This window comes from Echiichthys vipera (assembly GCF_963691815.1).
Source record: "Echiichthys vipera genome assembly, chromosome: 5".
Taxonomy (NCBI): domain Eukaryota; kingdom Metazoa; phylum Chordata; class Actinopteri; order Perciformes; family Trachinidae; genus Echiichthys; species Echiichthys vipera.
The window spans coordinates 10,281,217-10,299,801 of record NC_139830.1 but is presented as its reverse complement, the minus strand read 5'-3'; the positions used below and the strand labels follow the sequence as shown (position 1 = coordinate 10,299,801).

At 42.9% G+C, this 18,585-nt stretch overlaps 1 protein-coding gene across 1 annotated transcript in view; it reads left to right on the top strand.

Moving 5' to 3' along the window:
* Window positions 1-727: 727 nt before the first annotated feature.
* atm (ATM serine/threonine kinase) overlaps window positions 728-18,585 on the top strand; it is a 35,455-nt gene continuing 17,597 nt past the window's right edge. Inside the window, exons 1-45 of the mRNA XM_083914540.1 lie at window positions 728-822; window positions 1,069-1,197; window positions 2,443-2,561; window positions 2,890-3,035; window positions 3,229-3,393; window positions 3,565-3,730; window positions 3,828-4,066; window positions 4,469-4,638; window positions 4,764-4,942; window positions 5,293-5,664; window positions 5,780-5,983; window positions 6,443-6,544; window positions 6,700-6,934; window positions 7,022-7,153; window positions 7,261-7,386; window positions 7,584-7,673; window positions 7,765-7,951; window positions 8,494-8,687; window positions 8,773-8,852; window positions 8,970-9,125; window positions 9,270-9,345; window positions 10,162-10,292; window positions 10,430-10,547; window positions 10,659-10,829; window positions 11,094-11,269; window positions 11,431-11,674; window positions 12,073-12,188; window positions 12,363-12,489; window positions 12,609-12,808; window positions 12,916-13,090; window positions 14,157-14,315; window positions 14,484-14,616; window positions 14,703-14,798; window positions 14,891-15,062; window positions 15,165-15,306; window positions 15,518-15,694; window positions 15,813-15,990; window positions 16,585-16,690; window positions 16,881-17,039; window positions 17,298-17,406; window positions 17,594-17,682; window positions 17,787-17,889; window positions 17,978-18,126; window positions 18,235-18,339; window positions 18,435-18,554. Coding sequence (XP_083770666.1) covers window positions 1,126-1,197; window positions 2,443-2,561; window positions 2,890-3,035; window positions 3,229-3,393; window positions 3,565-3,730; window positions 3,828-4,066; window positions 4,469-4,638; window positions 4,764-4,942; window positions 5,293-5,664; window positions 5,780-5,983; window positions 6,443-6,544; window positions 6,700-6,934; window positions 7,022-7,153; window positions 7,261-7,386; window positions 7,584-7,673; window positions 7,765-7,951; window positions 8,494-8,687; window positions 8,773-8,852; window positions 8,970-9,125; window positions 9,270-9,345; window positions 10,162-10,292; window positions 10,430-10,547; window positions 10,659-10,829; window positions 11,094-11,269; window positions 11,431-11,674; window positions 12,073-12,188; window positions 12,363-12,489; window positions 12,609-12,808; window positions 12,916-13,090; window positions 14,157-14,315; window positions 14,484-14,616; window positions 14,703-14,798; window positions 14,891-15,062; window positions 15,165-15,306; window positions 15,518-15,694; window positions 15,813-15,990; window positions 16,585-16,690; window positions 16,881-17,039; window positions 17,298-17,406; window positions 17,594-17,682; window positions 17,787-17,889; window positions 17,978-18,126; window positions 18,235-18,339; window positions 18,435-18,554 — 6,665 coding nt within the window. The 5' untranslated portion in view covers window positions 728-822; window positions 1,069-1,125. The remainder of the gene's footprint in view (window positions 823-1,068; window positions 1,198-2,442; window positions 2,562-2,889; window positions 3,036-3,228; window positions 3,394-3,564; window positions 3,731-3,827; window positions 4,067-4,468; window positions 4,639-4,763; window positions 4,943-5,292; window positions 5,665-5,779; window positions 5,984-6,442; window positions 6,545-6,699; window positions 6,935-7,021; window positions 7,154-7,260; window positions 7,387-7,583; window positions 7,674-7,764; window positions 7,952-8,493; window positions 8,688-8,772; window positions 8,853-8,969; window positions 9,126-9,269; window positions 9,346-10,161; window positions 10,293-10,429; window positions 10,548-10,658; window positions 10,830-11,093; window positions 11,270-11,430; window positions 11,675-12,072; window positions 12,189-12,362; window positions 12,490-12,608; window positions 12,809-12,915; window positions 13,091-14,156; window positions 14,316-14,483; window positions 14,617-14,702; window positions 14,799-14,890; window positions 15,063-15,164; window positions 15,307-15,517; window positions 15,695-15,812; window positions 15,991-16,584; window positions 16,691-16,880; window positions 17,040-17,297; window positions 17,407-17,593; window positions 17,683-17,786; window positions 17,890-17,977; window positions 18,127-18,234; window positions 18,340-18,434; window positions 18,555-18,585) is intronic.

The window sequence follows — 18,585 nt, the reverse complement described above, 5'->3', positions numbered from 1 at the left end:
CTCTCTCTCTCTCTCTCTCTATATATATATATATATATATATATATTTATATATATATATATATATATATATATATATATAAAGCTATAGCTAAACAATAAAATACTACATTAAAAATATATATTATAATAGTCACAATTCACAATAGGTCAAACAGCGCCCACAGAAAACAATTTATGACAATGTGCGCTCACCTTTTGTTACCATACTCACTCTCTTTATATATATCAATCAATTCTCATTTCAATGAATATCAAATCCTTAAACTATGATGAAATAACATAATACAGTAAATCAAATCATAAATACATACAAAGAAATGAAATTAAAAGGTGGGCTATATTATTACAATTACTTAAAAAAAAACCTGCAACATATCAACAGTATAAGTACATTTTTTACTGTTAATAATTTGGATAAACTCAAAATAATTTTAAAATTCAATTTTGAAGGGAACAAAATCTGGCCGATATTTGTATAGTTAAGTTTTAAGGATATGGCATTTTCCTTGTAGAATAAGTAAGTTGACAAATAACTGTTGTTTTGTTTTTGTGATGACATATTTTGCCTCTCTACCGGACACACGCCGGTCTAACATGACCCAGGAAGTGATGCGGTCTCTGCGCTGCTGATGCTGGGGCGGGAAGTTCCTGTGTGGGCTCTGCCTGTGTTGTGCGAGCATCTCGCGGTGTTTAAGCACGTTAACATGGCAAAGTTGTCAGGAGCACAACAGTCGCAGACTACTACTCATGCAACCCTCATTTAACAGCCACACTTGTATGTCTGACAGCTCCGCATCTACACTCAATACAACCATTAGAGGTCAGTGAACAGACCGAGAGTGTTTTGAATGGTGTGTGAAATTCAAAGCTAGTCTTCAAGTGTCGTGTAAGTAGCTCATCCACAAGGCCAGGCTGCATATAGAGTGGTTTATTTGCTGTGTTATGATAAAGGGTCGGTAGTTTGATTTTAAAATTCAATTTTGATTCAATGCGAATAGTTTGCCAGGAGTGCTTTGGAGAAGTCATTGTATATAATGTGGACCAACACCAACGTCCTGTCTTGCAGGTGGAAAAGTCTGCTCTACATTGATGAAATCTGCGCCCTGATCCACTGTGAAGCACAATGAGTCTGGCTCTGAATGATCTCCTGAGCTGCTGCAGGGGGCTGGATAATGATAAAGTTACAGAGAGAAAGGTAAAGCCTGCATATCAGTTTAGTTAGTTTCCTTTATTTCAGACCCAGTGGATCCATATCACAGTAAAAAACAAAACAAAATACAAAACCTCCCACCATTTTCAGTGTCTAACATACAGACACACAGTTTGGAGAAATATCTGACAGACAAAGGCGGATTAATGCACAGGTTGCAGCCCAGGGGCCCTGGATTGGCCAGCATATTTTACATTTTTTGAATTGACCTCACTGGGAAAAAAAAAACTTGCCTCCTATGGGGTCCTTAGAAACATAAAAAATAAATAAATAAAAAGCTGCCATCGTGTGGCCGGGTTCATAAGGTCAGTTTTGTTGTCAAATGATACGTCACTCACCGTTAATAGACAGTACAGCGGCGAAGTGTCAGAAAGGAAATGTGATAGTGGAACGAAAAGGAAAAGCACAGCGACCGAAAGAACAACGGGACCAAGATCTATTAGAAAATTCCTAAATTGACAGGATATCTCAAGGTTGCGGACTGTTCTTCTGTTCTAGCAGGGTTTTTTCTGATAAAGCATGATTAATAATAAGTGGGGGCCCAAACAAACAGTAGCCTAGGGGCCCCTGACCACTGCTGACAGAACTTGTAAAGGGTTTGCCAGAACAGCAACTAAGTCATTTTCTGACTCAGAAGCCCTCACATAAATCCATACATCAAGTTGCGTAAAACAGCATCGCAGGTAGGTACCCCGACACTGACAAACATAAGGCATGGACTGGAGCTTCTTGACAGCCGCAGCCTCATGCTGTCGTTATTAGCCACTGTGATTTTTCTAATGCAGCCTTTTTTTTTACACCACAACTGGGCAGTATACAAAGGTGTACATTACCTCACAGATACAGAACACATGCTAAACTTCCGACACAGCGCTGGAGCACTTTGTTTGTTTGTTTGTTGTTGAATTGATGTTAATTGTTTTCCCGTGTCATTGTTCCATGTCACCCATGTTGTTGGCTGCACCGCAAATTGCCCTCCGGGGACAATAAAGATCTCTTGACTTGACTTGACTTGAGCATGCAGCTTCCTCCGCTGCCTATAGATATGTTTTTCATTAAACAGGTCATTTGAGATAATATGGCCCAAATAATAATTCAACTGCATTTAAAGAAATTAAATAGATTTTACTGCACCAAGCCTTCATCAGTCTCACTATAGCCAAGTTTAAGCAGCAAGTACAGTATAAATCCTACACTTGTGACTGTCGTGTCCTCTCCTCCTGTCTCCAGAAAGAAGCCGAACGCTTCAGACGACTCCTTCGAAATCCAGACGTCGTGCAGGAGTTGGATCGTGCCTCTGGAACTAAAGCTAAAGGCTCCAAGCAACTCACGTGGGACGCTGTATTCAGGTAATCTGGATTTGCTTCTTTATACATGCAATGCATATGAAGTTAATTAGTAGTAGTCTTGCTTTTATGTGATTTTACTGGAGCCTGTAACCCTGGGTTTTTTTGTACCTTGCTTTCCGAATTCAGCAGGCCTAGTTTGTTTCTGTCTTGTTGAGTTTCACTTTCATTTCTTTGCATCACTCACAATGATGGGTTTCTATATTTATAATTGTATCTGTTTCCACGTTCTTAGGAAAGACTTCTGGCTTTATTAGGTTCAGTCATCTGTCAAAGGCAACGGCCTTCATAAATAAGCTCTTTCTATTCTGTTTTCCCCCCTTCATGACAGATTTCTGCAGCGTTATGTCCAGAGGGAGACAGAAAGCATGCAATCAAGTAAATCCAACGTCACGGCAACGACACTGGCCACACGGCAGAAGAAGATGGCAGAAATGTGCAGCTTGATTAAATACTTCATTCGCTATGCAAACAAACGTAAGGATCCTGTCTTCGTGAGATCCAGTAGTGTGTTACAATGCAATACAATACAGTAAAGGTGAAATGCCGTATTACATTAAGGGATGTTTTGTTCCACTGCACATATAATATCTTAGAAAGTAGCAACATTTCTGAGCAGTTGTACATATTGTTGAGACTGCAGTTAAAGCATGTCTGTCTTTTTCTGCAGGCGGGCCTCGTCTAAAGTGCAGTGAGATGCTGAAACATGTGACGGACATCCTGCAGAATTCATACAGCTGTTCAGCCTATGGAGAAGATTATAGCAGCCTCCTCGTAAAGGACATCCTCTCTGTCCGCAAGTACTGGTGTGACATCCCTCCACAGCAGTGGCACAGTCAGTGGGATATTCATTTAAATATCATATATTTTATGTGCAAAATTTCATCCACATTCATCTTGTTTTTATTTTGCATTACACCGCGTTATTACTTGTGTCTGATATTGTAATACCATCTTGCCAAATCACTTTACTGATTTCTCTTGGTTTTATATTTGTGCTCCTTAGATCTTTTCGACTTGTACTGCGACTTGTTCAACACTTCATCCAAGTCCATCAACCGTGTTTTGGTGAGCAGAGTGATCCACACTGTGGTGCTGGGCTGCTGCATGCAGTCCGACGGATTCAACAACTCTCTCTTCAGCTTCTTCTCCAAAGCACTGCTAAATGCCAGGTGAAGACTTTTACCAACTTTTTAAATTCGACTGGATCTCATAAGTTCAATGAATGCTATTGTTGCTATCTTGAAAAACTATCCTTATGTACTGTAGGCAGGAGAAACACCTGACTGTATTGGAGCACCTCGTCTCCGCTCTCAACATCTTCTTGAGATCCGCGGCCATGAACTGTCGGATGAGGGTGTGTCACCTGGGAGAGGAGATTCTGCCTTCGATACTGCGCGTCTGGGCAGATATGAGGCCCAGTGCGGCTCTCAAAGAGGAGATTGTGGAGTTCTTTTACCTGCAGATTTGTGTTCACCATCCCAAAGGAGCCAAGACGCAGGATACAGGTGGAGTGATCTTTGCCTTTTTTTAAAAACATTTGTTGTTTCCAGTGGTTGTCCTTGTATGGTAGACAGGCTTTAATGTTGGTTCCCTATTGCTCCATGTACAGTTCCACTAATTTGACTGTTCAAAGCATTGAAGAAAGAAATTAGAGTAACTTAAAGTTCAAATCGTACCACCAAGGAAGGATTTCAAGATCAATGTGTAATTGAGTTATAATAACGTAACTGGGACAAAAAATTAAGATACAATAAAAGTGACTAAAGATTATTACCAATATCAATGCAAATTCCATTATCTACCATGAAGTTATTGAAAACCAGTAGCTAAACTTTTCCTTGATTTGTAGGTTGTGAACTAAAATGTTTTAACCGCAGTAATTAGTTGTCCCCTCTCTCATTTTTTAGGTGCTTATGCTGAGGACTGGACCAAGTGGCGGGCTCTGCTGTACAACCTGTATGACGACTTAATCAGAGAAATTAGCCATATAGGCAGCAGAGGGAAGTACGTCACAGGGACACGACACATAGCTGTCAAAGACAATCTCATTGAGCTCACGGCTGACATCTGTCATCAGGTAATACAGATCAAGTTCAAGCATGAATACAAATAATCACAATTTGGTGTAATTAAAAAGCCAATTTAGCTTATATAAAATGCTCTACGCCTGTCTTTTCGCCATCCTGTGTTTCCTGCATGTAGCTGTTCAGTGATGACAATGACACCCATATCTTGGAGGTCACCCAGTCATCCCTCAGAGCCACCCACATGGGCAGTCCCACCCATGGAGCAGCCAGCAAGCGACGGCGCATCGAACTGGGCTGGGAGGTCCTCCGGGACCATCTGCAGCCTCAGCTTAATGACTTTGATGTCATACCATGGTATGAAAATCAAAATACAAATAATATTATGACATTAATGTATTATATTAACATTTAAAGGTAAACAAGTTAGTTATGAGTGAGGACGCTTAATTAAGTTGTTTTTGTGGTAGAAAAACACAAAGTAGCCTGTTGTTTCTGCGATCGTACCCATTCAAGATCAAGAATTATGTAAAGATATTCCTCTTTTAGGGCGGCCGGGGGCTCAGTGGTTAGAGCAGGCGCATGTAGAGGCGGCCCTTTGCTACATGTCTTCCCCCCCCCCCTCTCTCTCACCTCATTTCCTGTCTGTCCTATATAATAAAAAGGGTTGAAATGCAAAAAACAAAATTCCTTTTTTCTCCTCTCAGGCTGCAGATCGCTGCAGTGCTCACCTCTAAGTACCCGTCCATGGTGCCCAGCAAAGAGCTGGTCCCGCTGCTGTCAGTGTTGTACCAGCTCCTGGCGGAGCAGCGGAGAGGAGAGAGGGGGTCGTACGTGCTGCGCTGTCTGAGGGAGGTGGCCCTGTGCCAGGCCCGCTACCCGGAAAGGGCCCAAGTCCACAAGACGGAGCTGACCCGGCTGTGGGGTCGGGTGTGGGTCCTGGCACTGAGAGGGGTCAGCTCACCCCAGACAGAGACCCTCAGTCTGGAGCTGCTGAGCTCTATTGTCCACGGAGGGCTGATCAATATGGACAGAGAGTTCTGGAAGCTCTTCTCTGGGTCAGCGTGTAAACCGTCTCGGTGAGTCTCCATCATGTGTAACTTTTAACTTGTTAATACTGAATACTTCATTATGATAAAGTTTGTGTGTTTTTGTATTTGCATTAAGAGGCTCTTTCTTTAACCCTATCCACAGGGGCGCTGCTCTCTGTCTCGCCCAGGCCCTGCTAAAGTGTTCAACCCCGAAAAGCTTCTTCTCAAGCTCATGCTGGGACCATGTGGGTGTCACAGAGGGATCTGCGTCATCTAACCTGAAGGAGACCTTCATAGCCTGGCTGCTGATGTCTGATCAGAGCGATGAGATGGAGGACAGCTCCAGACCTCACCCCATCATCTGCAGGTTGGCGCTGTGTTGTGTCTCCATGTTAACTGTGGATTTATCTGTTTGAAAAGGCTGCCTTTCTCTCTTTTCACTATACCCTGTCCCCAACATTAACAATCTCTTAAATGAATTAACTCTCCTGTGTGTGTTGTAATCAGAGCATCTCTGTTGTTTGTTGTTATATAGGCCGTCTGGCCATGTTAGTGCGTGTGTGGTGAGTGCATGTGGCTGAGAAAAAAACGTTATTTCATGTTTTGGGGTGAGAGCCGTGCGGATGCAATCCCAGCCCACTTTTCCCACCAGTATTTTGAGTCGAGCACCTTTAAGGCTGTAAATTGTGATATCTTGTGGCTGTCTGCTTTCAGACCATAAAAGCACCCAAGTAACATGAATTTGAAAATCTCTTTGTTAAGATGCATCTATTGATTTTAAGATAAAGGACTGTAAAGTTAACCTTCTGTATGATCTTGTGTGCAGAGACTTTCCTCACAGTCTAATAGCGAACATCCTGGTCTCCCTGACCTTGAAAGACACAAGAAGTGGCCTGAAGTTTCTGCTGGGTACTAAAGGAGTAGAAAGGTGAGGGGAATGATCCTGGTCCCTAACACTGAGTGTACAGAGCACTAAAACCACTGACATGTTGACGCACTGACTTCCTTAACAATACAGTACATGTGCCAGTCAACATTTTAAAACTGAAATAATTCAGCTTTCAATCACTTTTTTTAAAAAAGCGCCTTTCTTCAAGAACAAACTTCCTCCAATGCCAAAGACAACCTGGAAGAGATCGAGAGGCTTTACTTGCAGTTCAGCTTCAATTCTCTGCCCTCATCGGTGCGAGAGACTGGCGAGTCAGTGACGAAGGCTTTAACTGACGGCCAGTTTGCTGCCGTGCCCTGCCTCAGAATCAAGTTGGAGCAATCATTGCTTTGTGTGGCTGACAACCTTCTCAACTCCTACTCTCCTGATGTGAGTAGAATTTTAATGCTTGTGTGTTTTTATTGTCTGTGTAGTCGTCGCAGTGACAAACTGGTATTTATTCTGACTCTACCGCAGACTCAGTCCACTCCTCCAGAGTGTCTGGTGCGCTGCTTCAGTCTGCTGACTGGCGTTCTAGCAGGCTACGTCTCCACTGGGTTTCTGACTGTGGAGGAGGCATGCCGCTCGCCGCTCTTCACTAAAGCAAAGGTATCATTCATGCATCACAGTAAATTCATCATCTCAGTCTCTTCAACATCTAAAAACGCGTGAAACGTAAAAGCGCAGTAGAATTTAGGGTGTGTTTGTGTTACCAGACCCTGGCCCAGGACTTCAGCGGTTTTGTTTCTAGTGTGAAAGTGAAGATGACGGAGGAAGGAACCATGAGCACACTGAGATCCGTCATGAAGCTCTGCACGCAGTCAGCAAGCAGAAGAAACAAGGTGACAAAGGCCTTCATGATAGTATGCAAAATAATAATACAGTAGTAAGTAATAATAGTTATTATAGTAGTAATAACGCAAAAGATTAATCTAATACATTTATGGACAATCCAGCCACCAGGCCAACAATCCTTTGTAGTGTTTGCACACATATTCAAAATGTTGCCTTTTTTTGGAGTAAACCTTTTCTTCTGCAGGATGATGTGTGTCCAAACTCCTCCAGTCTGTTCATTATGACTCTGCCAGCCAGTCTCCTCAGTGAACTGGCTGAGATCTGCAAACATTTGGTTAGTGATAGCACATAGCAGAATCAAAATGTTTAACAGTTTAAAAAGAAATCTGACGCGCTGAATTATTCTCACTACCTCATGTCTTCAGTTAATCAGCGTTCCTAAGAGAGTCAGTGTTGTGGATGAGGATGATCACATGGATGATGACTTGGACGTGACCAGAACTCAACAAGGGGACGACATTGACTTGTTTGATGAGGGCGAAGGGTCCCACAGTAGCACCAATGGGACCCACAGACAGAAGGGCGACAACAATGACACTTCCTGTGGGCCAGGTAAGAAGGGGCCACTTGCCTTTTCGTGGGATTAGAATATTTAAGTATAGCTGCAAAACGCCATCATTTGAAGCAGAGTGAGACCTCTACCTCTCACCTCTCGGTCCAGAGCCATTAGAAACACCTGTGGTTGGCCAAAGTCTGTTTTTTAAATAAGATTAAAAAAAGAATCTGCCTACATCAGGTTTAAGGTTTAAGATTATGCAAAATGAATAGTGTGGCCGTTTTAAGTGACAGGTGCCGTCATATGCAGCATAGGGACTGTAGACTTCATTCTGCCTCATCTCCATCCATTTTGCATTAGCCGGTAACATGCAGTGTGACAGCGGGAGCCCCCCCGCAGTAAGCCTCACAGTGGCTCTTTAGAAAACATATGTGCTACATCACAGAGATTACAGCCATAGTGCATCAAACAGAGGAAGTTGAAGAATGAAAGTGTATGATGGATTGTTTACATCGTGTTTACATTCTTTTAGCTGAAGTTGCTGATCTTCCTGTCAGTGGATCATAGATTAAAGAATCATGGTTCTGTTGTCCCTTAGGTGCAAAAAGTCTGTTAGCGGACGATCATCTGGCCCAACAGGACCTGGCTCTCCTTGCGGTCTTGGAGTTCCTGTGTGAGTGCGGCTCCATCCAGCCCGTCCACGGTCTGCTTTTCAAACCGCAGGAGGCGCGGCGCAGGCTGCTGCTGCTGGTGAAGCAGATGGACTTCAACAAAGCCCTGCACATCAACATGGTGGGTAGCAGCAGCAGCGCAGAGTCATGGGTGCAGTGGCAATGACGGTTGAGCTGATGAACACTAACAACCGGTTCTCTTCCAGTATCTTGTCCTGTTGAAGAAGCTTCCTGCTGAGGACTCGCTCTCTCCGGAGGAATTTGATTCACTGCTTCAGCCTCTAGCGTAGGGAAAATCTTTCTGTGACACTAATGAGCGATTTTCTTTCATATTGCATCAATTTCTGTTTTTATACAGTAAAATAAAACTGTTTTGATGTATTTTGTTGTGCTGCTTTTACAGGGACCTCTGTTCTCTGTACCGTCAGGACCAAGAGATCTGTGCTGCTGTACTTCTAGGTTTGTTACCCTCCATCATGAGCCTTGGAAAGACCCACCACATGCCAGAGGAGATGAAACACGTTCAGGGTTCTCTGCTGCAAGTGGTGTCTGGATTCTGGTTAGTGGCATATTTATTACAACATGAAAAGATGCAGTATTGGTCTGTGAAATATATGTTACTAAAATGAAGTCATTGTCTGCATTCAGTCCTTGAGTTAAAAATCCCTTCTAGTACTAACTCAATCACTTTGCTGTGTTTCAGTATCCTGAGCCAAACGGGGAAATGCATGGCAGCTGTACGAGGTGCTTTAGTGAGATGCCTGGTTGCCTTGCTGGAGGTGAGCTCTCGCAGAGTTTTAGGGAATACTGTTGCTGAAGTGTTGTATGTATTTGCAGTACAAATATAGCATTTCTTTTTTTTTTTAAATCTAATTTGGAATGAATGACATAAGCCGGACACCTTGTAATAGCTTATTTAACTGAATCATGTGGTCGCTCAAAGTTTAATATCAATAGATTTTCTCAGGCTACACCAATTGCAAAAAAATCATTAATTGATGAGGCCTTTGATAGGTGGTCCAGCAGAGAGTATGAGTATGGTCTCATTGTCTGAACTGTGTATTGACTCTGAACAGTTGGTACAAAAATATCATATTCCCAAATCACATTTTTTATCAATTGTTGCAGCTTCGTAATTTTGTTTTCTCAAAGTTCTCAAATGTTTTCCCTCATGTCCAATAACTTGTCTGCTGGTCTCCATTTCTGATTTCAAATTAGTTGTAAAATGAACTGTATAATATAATATACAATGTACAATATACAAAATACTGTATTCTCACAAGTAGATGCCTTTGGACCTCCTCAAAAATAAAAGGGAGACTGATTTAAATGAACCAATCACGGTTGAGACTGTGCACAAACTAATACAGGGAATCATCTCGTCTTCCATTCATCTTAGACAGGCTGTTATTCAGTTTAAAATTGTACACCATCTGCACTGGTTTAAAGTTAGACTTTCTAAGATCAGAGTTGACATAGACCCCACTTGTGATTGACTCTCTCACCCACTTGGGTTGAAGGGGATTTACTTGATCAAAAGAAAATATGTCAATATATTAAATCTCTTTTTGTGTTTTTTCTCTGCCCTCTGACAGGCAGACCCGTGTTGTAAGTGGGCAGCCTTAAGTATCAGAGAGGAAGATAGTCCAGTGTCTGTCATCCTTCCTTCTCACCTTGCAGATGCCCACCACCAAGTCCGCATGCTGGTAGCCCTGTCAGTGGAGAGGTACGCTTTAGCCAGGGGCTGATAATGTGTCAGGATACATTTTATAGTTTATAGATTGTACATAACACTATAAATGTTACATCTAAATGTGGTAAATCATAGATCTGATTATCAACATTATTCTCCTGTGTCTCAAGGTTGTTTGTGGAGATGAGACCAGAGAGTCCAGACAAGAGGAAGATGCTGCTGCTTAAACACCAGCAGGCCGCTTTTGAGAACATTTACCTGAAGGCTCAGGAGGGAATGAAGCTCCCAGTAAGTCCATTATGTGTTGTCATAAATTAGGAATAGTTTGTTATGGTGTGTGTTTTCCACCTCTCTGTTTGCCTTTCCTAATGCCTGTCGTGCCTGTGTGATCATAAACAGAAAAGCATCTCTTCGGAGGACCGGCGGGACGAGTCGTTTAACCGCAAGGCCACCCTGTTGAAGAGCTTGTCTGTTGTGTTGTGTTGTAGCCCAGTCTGTGAAAAACAGTCTCTGTTTGCCCTCTTCCAGTCCTACAAGGAGAACAATATAGAGGAGCAGCTCATCAAAAAGGTAACAGTTTAAAGGTCCTGTGCATTGTGGAAATGGAACAAAAATAGAATTTCGAAAAAACTGCGAATGAATGAAAAATAGTGTGTGCAAGATTTTTGTAACGTCTCTCAGCATCCTTCAAGCTGCTTGACAAGAGAAGTTTACTTTGCATCAATAATCTGATACTAGAGCCAGCTTGTATGCATCATTGTACTGTATAACAACTAATCAACCCTTTAAAACAACAAACTACAGAGATGAACTCTTTATTTCCTTTCGTCACAGATGTTGTGCAGTGTATCCAGAGTGCTTGGCTACAGGAGCGTGAAAACATTTGTCAGTTCTCACCTGTACTACTTAGTAGCTGAGTGGCTCGCGCAGAGAGAGTCTGACGATCGCTACACTCTTGGATCTTTCCCCTACACCCTTCTAGACCACGACACAGTCAAAGATTTCTATAAGTGAGCATATAAACCACTGCTATTATTTGAATTTCAGGTCACAACTCCATTTGATGTTGTTTTCACCAGTATGCAATGATCTAACATGAAGTAAAACCCAGCAAAGGAAGGTTTGATGGTATTAAAATCCAACATCCCTGTTGTCTTGTCTTCCTTTAAAGCTCTTCTTACCAGGTGTTGATCCCCCACCTTGTCTTCCTGGATGACTTTGAGCAGGTCAAGTCTATCGGCCGGTGTCTTGAGAAGGACTGGAAAGAGTTATTGGCCAACTGTTTCCCCAAGATCATGGTCAACATCCTGCCGTACTTTGCCTTGCCTGGCCAGGATTCACAGGTCGCACAGCAGAGAGAGAAAGCCCACAGAGTGTACAACCTGCTCAAAGATGCCAACTGTCTGGGCAAACAGGTAAATCTTCTGGGGTTAGACTTCTTTAAATTCATGCAGCTGCAAATGTAGCCACTTTGTGCACATAAAGATCATGTTCAGGATCAAATATGGACATGCAGACAAATCTAAAGCATTTGACAATCGTTAGTGTGAGCTCCTTCTGCTGTGAGACTTGGGTCTGTTGCAAAGTTTCCATAATATACTGTACCCATAACATTTGTTGTACTGAATACTTTTGCACATGTTGTCCTATGTGTCTAACGTTTTCAGAATGTGTTTACCCAGTATGAATAAGTTGTCTAAGAAATATGTAAAATATTATACAGGATCACAGTTTTAATTGAACGTGCCACATATGAGAAAAGGTAATTGACTGTACTCTGCCTCCGTCCCCATGATTGTGCATGTGTCTGCAGCAAATTGACAACCTGATCCACAGTAACTTGCCAGACATAGTGGTGGAACTGCTGATGACTCTGTATGAAGGAAGTGGACCCGAAGAGGACAGAGGAGACCTGAAACACTTTATAGGGTAATGGTAGTTCAAATTGACCATGTTTTTATTTATTTTCTGTATATTAGTCCATTCTTATTCATTTGTTTATTTGTTGATCCATTTACTTAGGGTACACCTGGGTGTTAATTAAGGTAGTTTGTCTTTCTTAAAGAAAAATCTATGACTAAATAACTTTTAAATGTTCCTCAGGGAGCTGGATCCTGTACCAAACCCACCATACTTCAGCTCTTATGTCATTAAAGCCACACTGGACTACCTAAGCATGTGTCACAGTGCAAACCACAAGTCTTTGGTCGCCATTCTGTCCAAAACTCCGGTAAGACATTTGAGTTATTATGTAGAACTACTTTTGATCCCCATTTTTTGCTTATACCCTGTATGTGTTTTCATTATATTAACTGTTGTTATGGCTGTCGTCCTATCTTTGTGCTGTAGATTTCCATCCAGAGGATTCTGCTGGCGGTGTGTGAAAGAGAAGCAGAGACGACCAACAGCTACGAACGTCATCGCATCCTCCTAATGTATCACCTGTTTGTCAACCTGCTGCTCAGAGAGGTGAAGGACGGCCTGGGAGGAGCCTGGGCCTTCGTCCTGAGAGACATCATCTACACGCTCATCCACCACATCAACAGCAGGTTGGTGCACACAACAAACACTCGCAGGTTACCTACACGCAGGACGACACGCACTGTCCTGTATTCCCTGACAAAGTCAAACCCGTGTGTGTTTCTCTCATCCTCAGACCAGTTCAATGTGATGAGGTATCTAACCGAAGCCTCTCTCTCTGCTGCGACCTGTTGACCTCTGTGTGTCGGGCCGCTCTGGAGTTCTGTGACGATGCTCTGGACTGCCACTTACAGGTCGTTGTTGGGACTCTCACAGCTCAGGTGACCAGCCAGCCCGCCATCTCACAGCAGGTAAGTCAAAGTTTCTGGATTCAGTAAAAATTATCATGGCAAAATGTGGTCATGGAGACACCTACTGTGGGAACTACCATAGAGGCGGTTTTGAGTTTTTCCCAAGGTGTTGGTCTGTGTGTGGACAGATTTTATCACCGTGATAGTGTTGCAACATCGCAAAATACAGTCCCTGAACGTTACAGTTGTTGAGTTAGCAATGGCCCCTCCCCTATACCTTCTACCCTCCTACTCCTTTGCTTGGGCCACACACATCTTTGAACTTGGCCTTTATTTTGATCTCAACTACAAACCTGTCAAGTGTCATGACTCTGTCTTGCATAATTGCGATATTTCAGTGATAAAATCTCTCCACAGACATATAAACACCTAGTAAAATACTTACAAACGCCTCTTTGGTGTTTCTTTGGTGCTACAGGCTACAGTAGGTGTCTCCAGGACTACATTTTGCCATGATGTCACACATACACACACACACACACAAAACCTGATTCACAAGGTGGTTGCTGCCAAGGCTGGTATAAATGGTCCTCCAGAGTCTATTATTAGTACTGCGTCCATAACAATAGTCTGCTATTCTAAAATAACAGATTGTTGAACGCTGTTATTGACCAATCAGAACTGAATATTGAACAAAGCCGTTTAATAAACGTAATTAATAAAAAATGCAGACAAATTCAACAAGATGATGCATTCAAGAAGGCATGCATCATGCAAAACTGCCACTTACAGGTATGTTACGCAATGGACAAAAACACCCACTCCCTTCACAAGTGGACATTTGGTTCTTTTTTTTTTTTAAATATGTAACCATTTTAGAGAGTTTTTACCTCCACAGAGAAGTACAAAGCCTTTACTTTAAAACCACAAAATACTGTAGACACAGACACATTGGTGGACTGGTTGCTACAACTAATACTAATACATTATAAAAAACAATATTTCCTGGATTTTCTGGACTTGCATTTTTTCTTTTTGCATTTTGAACAGTTTGAGAGAAAAATAAGTCCCTTTGCAGAATTTGCAAGCCAGCAACTTTCATTGTTCCTTGTTTCTGGCCGTCTAGGTGCTCACTCTGTTGCAGTTTCTGGTGATAGAAAATCAACAGAAGTTAAAAGGAGCCATCAGCAGGTTGGAGCCTTTTCCTGACCTCCCTGAATTCAGAGAGCTGCGGTCTGTGCAGCACAAGCTCAAATACAACACTGGGACCTTTACACTGAGACAGGTAGAGACCTTAATAATGTCATAGCATCATGTATACAAGTAAGGATTTTTAACCCATATGTAGCTCTGCTTTCTCAGTGAATCGAGGGGTGGAAATATTGTAGTGAAGAAAATGAAGAATCCTAAATGTCATTGCTGACCTCCAGCCTCCACGTTTGCCTTTTTACAGGAGATAGCCCACTTCCTGTCAGTGGCGTCCTGTGACTCCTTACCTCTGACCAGACTGGAGGGGCTGAAGGAGCTCACCAGACAGCTGCATGACAACAAGGGACAGATCAGAGAGCTGCTCAAAGAGTGCCACGGTACGATGCCAGCTAAGGAAAACATGGTTTGTAACTTCAATTGTCAAATCTCTGATGAGCTTCTTCTCTCTCGTCTCTCGCTGTAGCTGAACCTGCTGACAGTGTTCTAGTGAAGCTGGTTCTCAGTCTGCTGCAGCTCTGTAAGCTGGCGGCCAACCATCCCGGAGGAGCCGACATTCTAGGTATGAAATCATGAACTTCTACAGCGACATTATGCTGTGTTCTCGGACATGTCTGATGCACATTAAGTACAAACGCAAATGTGTTCCTGCAGAGGCAGCAGGCAGCTGTCTGGGAGAACTGGGTCCTGTGGATTTCTCCACCATCGCCCTGCTTCATGGCAGAGACCCGCTCTACGAAAAGGCTGTGTCTCTCTTCACCTCCACCCAGTCACAGTGTCTTTACATCGTCCTCAACTGCATGAACGACGCACTCACTCAACAGCGGTACACTCAAGCCTAGTTCTCATCATAAACGTTTGTTGTACATGAGTACGGAGCCGTTTGTGTTCATATCTACTGTGTTCTGGCTGTGATTGGCTCTGCCAGTATTGAGGTGAGGCAAGCAGCCACTCATTGTGTGAAGAGCATCCTCGCCACTCAGTCTGGACTCGACTTCTGGGAGCAGCATAAAGACAACAGAGACCCCATGCTGGCCTACCTTAATCCTTTCAGAAAGGCCAAGAAGAAGGTTGGTAAAGGATGTTTTTATGTTGTATTTTCAGTATGTATGTACCATTAATAAAAAACTAGAGCCTGACACCTTTTTACCTCTCCGCTTTCAAAAATTGTCTAAATAAACTCAAATATATCTCCCTCACATTAAGTATGGATGTGTTTTCATGTGTGCACATTAATGGTCTGTGTCTGCCCAGTTATTACTGACTGTCATCCCTGATTAGGTGGAAGCTGTGAGTGCTGAGGGGAGTTCAGAGGCCAGGGAGAAGCTGGACAGTCAGGAGTTTTGGATTCCCCAGGCAGGCGGCCACAAGGCCTGGCTGAAGGCTCTGTGCACGGCCCTGCTCGACAGCGGAGGAGTCAGGAGTGAAGCTCTGCTGCTGTCACGACCGCTGTGCTTGGTGAGCACACTGAAGCTATAAGTGGACTGCCTACACGTACATAACTTGTCACATCAAGCAATTCAGGTTTCAGTCCAGAGCTCCAGATCGACACCTTATGTCCTCCGTCTGTCTCCAGGTGAAGGTGGACTGCTGTCAGAGGCTGCTGCCCCTCATCATTCACTCCATCCTTCTGGATGACTCTAATGGTTCATGGAGGCAGCTGCTCTCATCCCACATTCGGGACTTCTTCAGCTTTTGTTCCAGAAGCGCTCAGGCCTCCAGTCGCTCTGCCACACCGCTCAACTCCGACTCTGGTAAGTTTCACAGTATGACAAATAACAATGATTTAATGAATTTATCCATCAACGTCCTTCATCCACTCATGTTCAGGAGTCTGTATGTTTGTGTTTGTGATTAGCATTTATCATTATTTTGCTTATTATATTATTATTATATTCAAAATCAATTATCAATTATTAGCTATCCTAAATCACCACAACAAGCCTCAAGTACTCAAGCCAAACAATAAAAAAAAAACCCCACAAAACCAAAACAGGAATAAAAACAAAGAACAAAAACAATAACAAACACTACCCAAACATCTACAAAAATGACAAAGTGTTGATATGTCCAGCATTGGAGCCCCAGACACAGTCAGACTCCACGGACGGTGTATCCCTAAGACCATTTCCCTGAGCCATCTGGAAAAGCTATGAGCAAATCTAATGGTCACCTGCTGCACATCATAAACATTAATGTTGCCAAAAAGGAACAATCTTTGGACAGAGCCAAACCATGTGCCCCAGGGTCCCTCCTTGGTTGAACCTGTCACAAATATTGGAAATATACATTTTACTCAATTTTACCTTGGAATAATGTTATCTATACATGATTTGTATTCTTTACAGAGTCAGACGCTGCCAGCCAGGGCTTACACGACAAGACCTCCCTGCGCACCATGCTTGCTGTTATTGACTATCTGAGACACCAGCAGAGACCACTGAAAGCTGATAGGTTTGCACTCCTATTGTAATCAAATATGCTTTAGATAAAGGTAAATGTTCAGGGACTTTCAAGGGATTTTCTGTTTGGAACTGCTCTTTCTCTGATTTGCTCATGCTATGGTGAACTGATGCGCCTTTGTTGATGTAGGCGATGCAGAGCATGGATTGTCTTCAAAATAAACACTGTATCTTTCTTCTAGCAGCTCCTGTGGAACAGTGTGTGACTCAAACTTTTGGCTGGAGCTGAACTACCTGGAGGTGGCCAAAGCCGCTCAGTCCTGCTCAGCACATTTCACCGCTCTGCTGTACACTGAGATCTATGTGGATAAGATTAAAGCTAACATGGAGGAAAGTCGAAGGTATGCATTTTTTGCAAATTGAATTCAGGTCTACCGTAGTTATGTGTTGGATTAACACTTTTACATATTAATTTAATTAAACTTATTATTTTTCATACACATTTAATCTTGCATCTGTACTCTACTGGCCATAAACAATATGTATGTGTAGTCCATAGCCCTGACCCAAGGTCTTTTTGCTATCCTTGAGAGCTTTATCCAATTGTTTTTTTTTTTGTTGTTGTTGTTTTTGAATCTATGTATTTACCAAATCTGCAGGACTAAGTCCAGGGCGACACGTAAGATCAATTTTGAAGAGAACAGCCAGAACTTCACCATCTCCAGCCTGACTGAGAAGAGTAAGGAAGACACAAACATCAGCCTGCAGGTCAGTTCTTCATGTAACAATCATTCTGAAAAATGTCCCGCTGAAAATAAGAGTTCGCGTTTGATGCTAAACATGCATTGTAATGTGTTTGGCACAGCAATTTAAATAAGTTCATTCTGTGAAGTGTTTTAAAATGCTTTTTTCCACTCTTTTGCTCTGTGTACGTCTCTCTTTTACGTTTTTGTAGGAGCTGCTGATTGAGGTGTATCGCAGCATCGGAGAGCCTGATAGTCTGTATGGATGTGGTGGAGAGACGATGACCAGTCCACTAACAAGGTAATCAATAAGTAGATTCATGAAAAATCACATTATCACTTATTCCCTGCAGTGTTCAGCCATTATCAGAACTACAAACGTCGTTTTGCCACATTCATTCATAGGATTCGAACGTATGAGCATGAGGCTATGTGGGGGAAGGCCCTGACTTCATACGACCTTCACTCTACGCTGCCTGAGGTCACTCGACAAGTGGGAATTGTGGAGGTATAATAATGAAAGCAAATTGGATTCTAATGTCAGGTATTAATGCAGTTTGATATAACCTCTTCAGCTGTAATGCTTGCACCAACAGGGCCTGCAGAACTTTGGTCTGAGCAGCATCCTTGCCACCTACATGAGGGGTCTGGAGAGTGAAGGGGTGGAGTGGGGAGCCGAGCTGAGAGAGCTCCGCTTCCAGGCCGCCTGGAGGAACACACAGTGGGACTGTGAGCTGTCGGAGAGGTGAGGTGTAAACACACAAAACACAACTGTAATCCATCAGCATCAGAGGCAATTTCTTACTTATTATCCTTTTTTTTTCCTTCCTCCAAATCTAATTTGTTGCATCAGGAGTGAGAAAGCCAAGCCCGGCTTCCATGAATCAGTGTTTTGTTCCCTGCAAGCGCTAAGGGACAAAGAGTTCTCCATATTTGACGAAACAATGAAACAGGCCAGGTATGGTAAACATTTAGTTTTCAAGTTTGAACTATGATTCAGTTCTCCACTTTGTAAAATAATCCCCCCATCTGTGTACTTGTGTGTTTCCACAGGGGTGCAGATGTGGAGGAGCTGTGCAGAGGCAGTCTGGAGGCTGTGTCTTCACTGTACCCGGCTCTCAGGAACCTGCAGAGCATCAGGGAGCTGGAGAGCGTTAAACACCTCTTTTCTAGGTGATATCAGCAGTCAAACATCCATAACAAC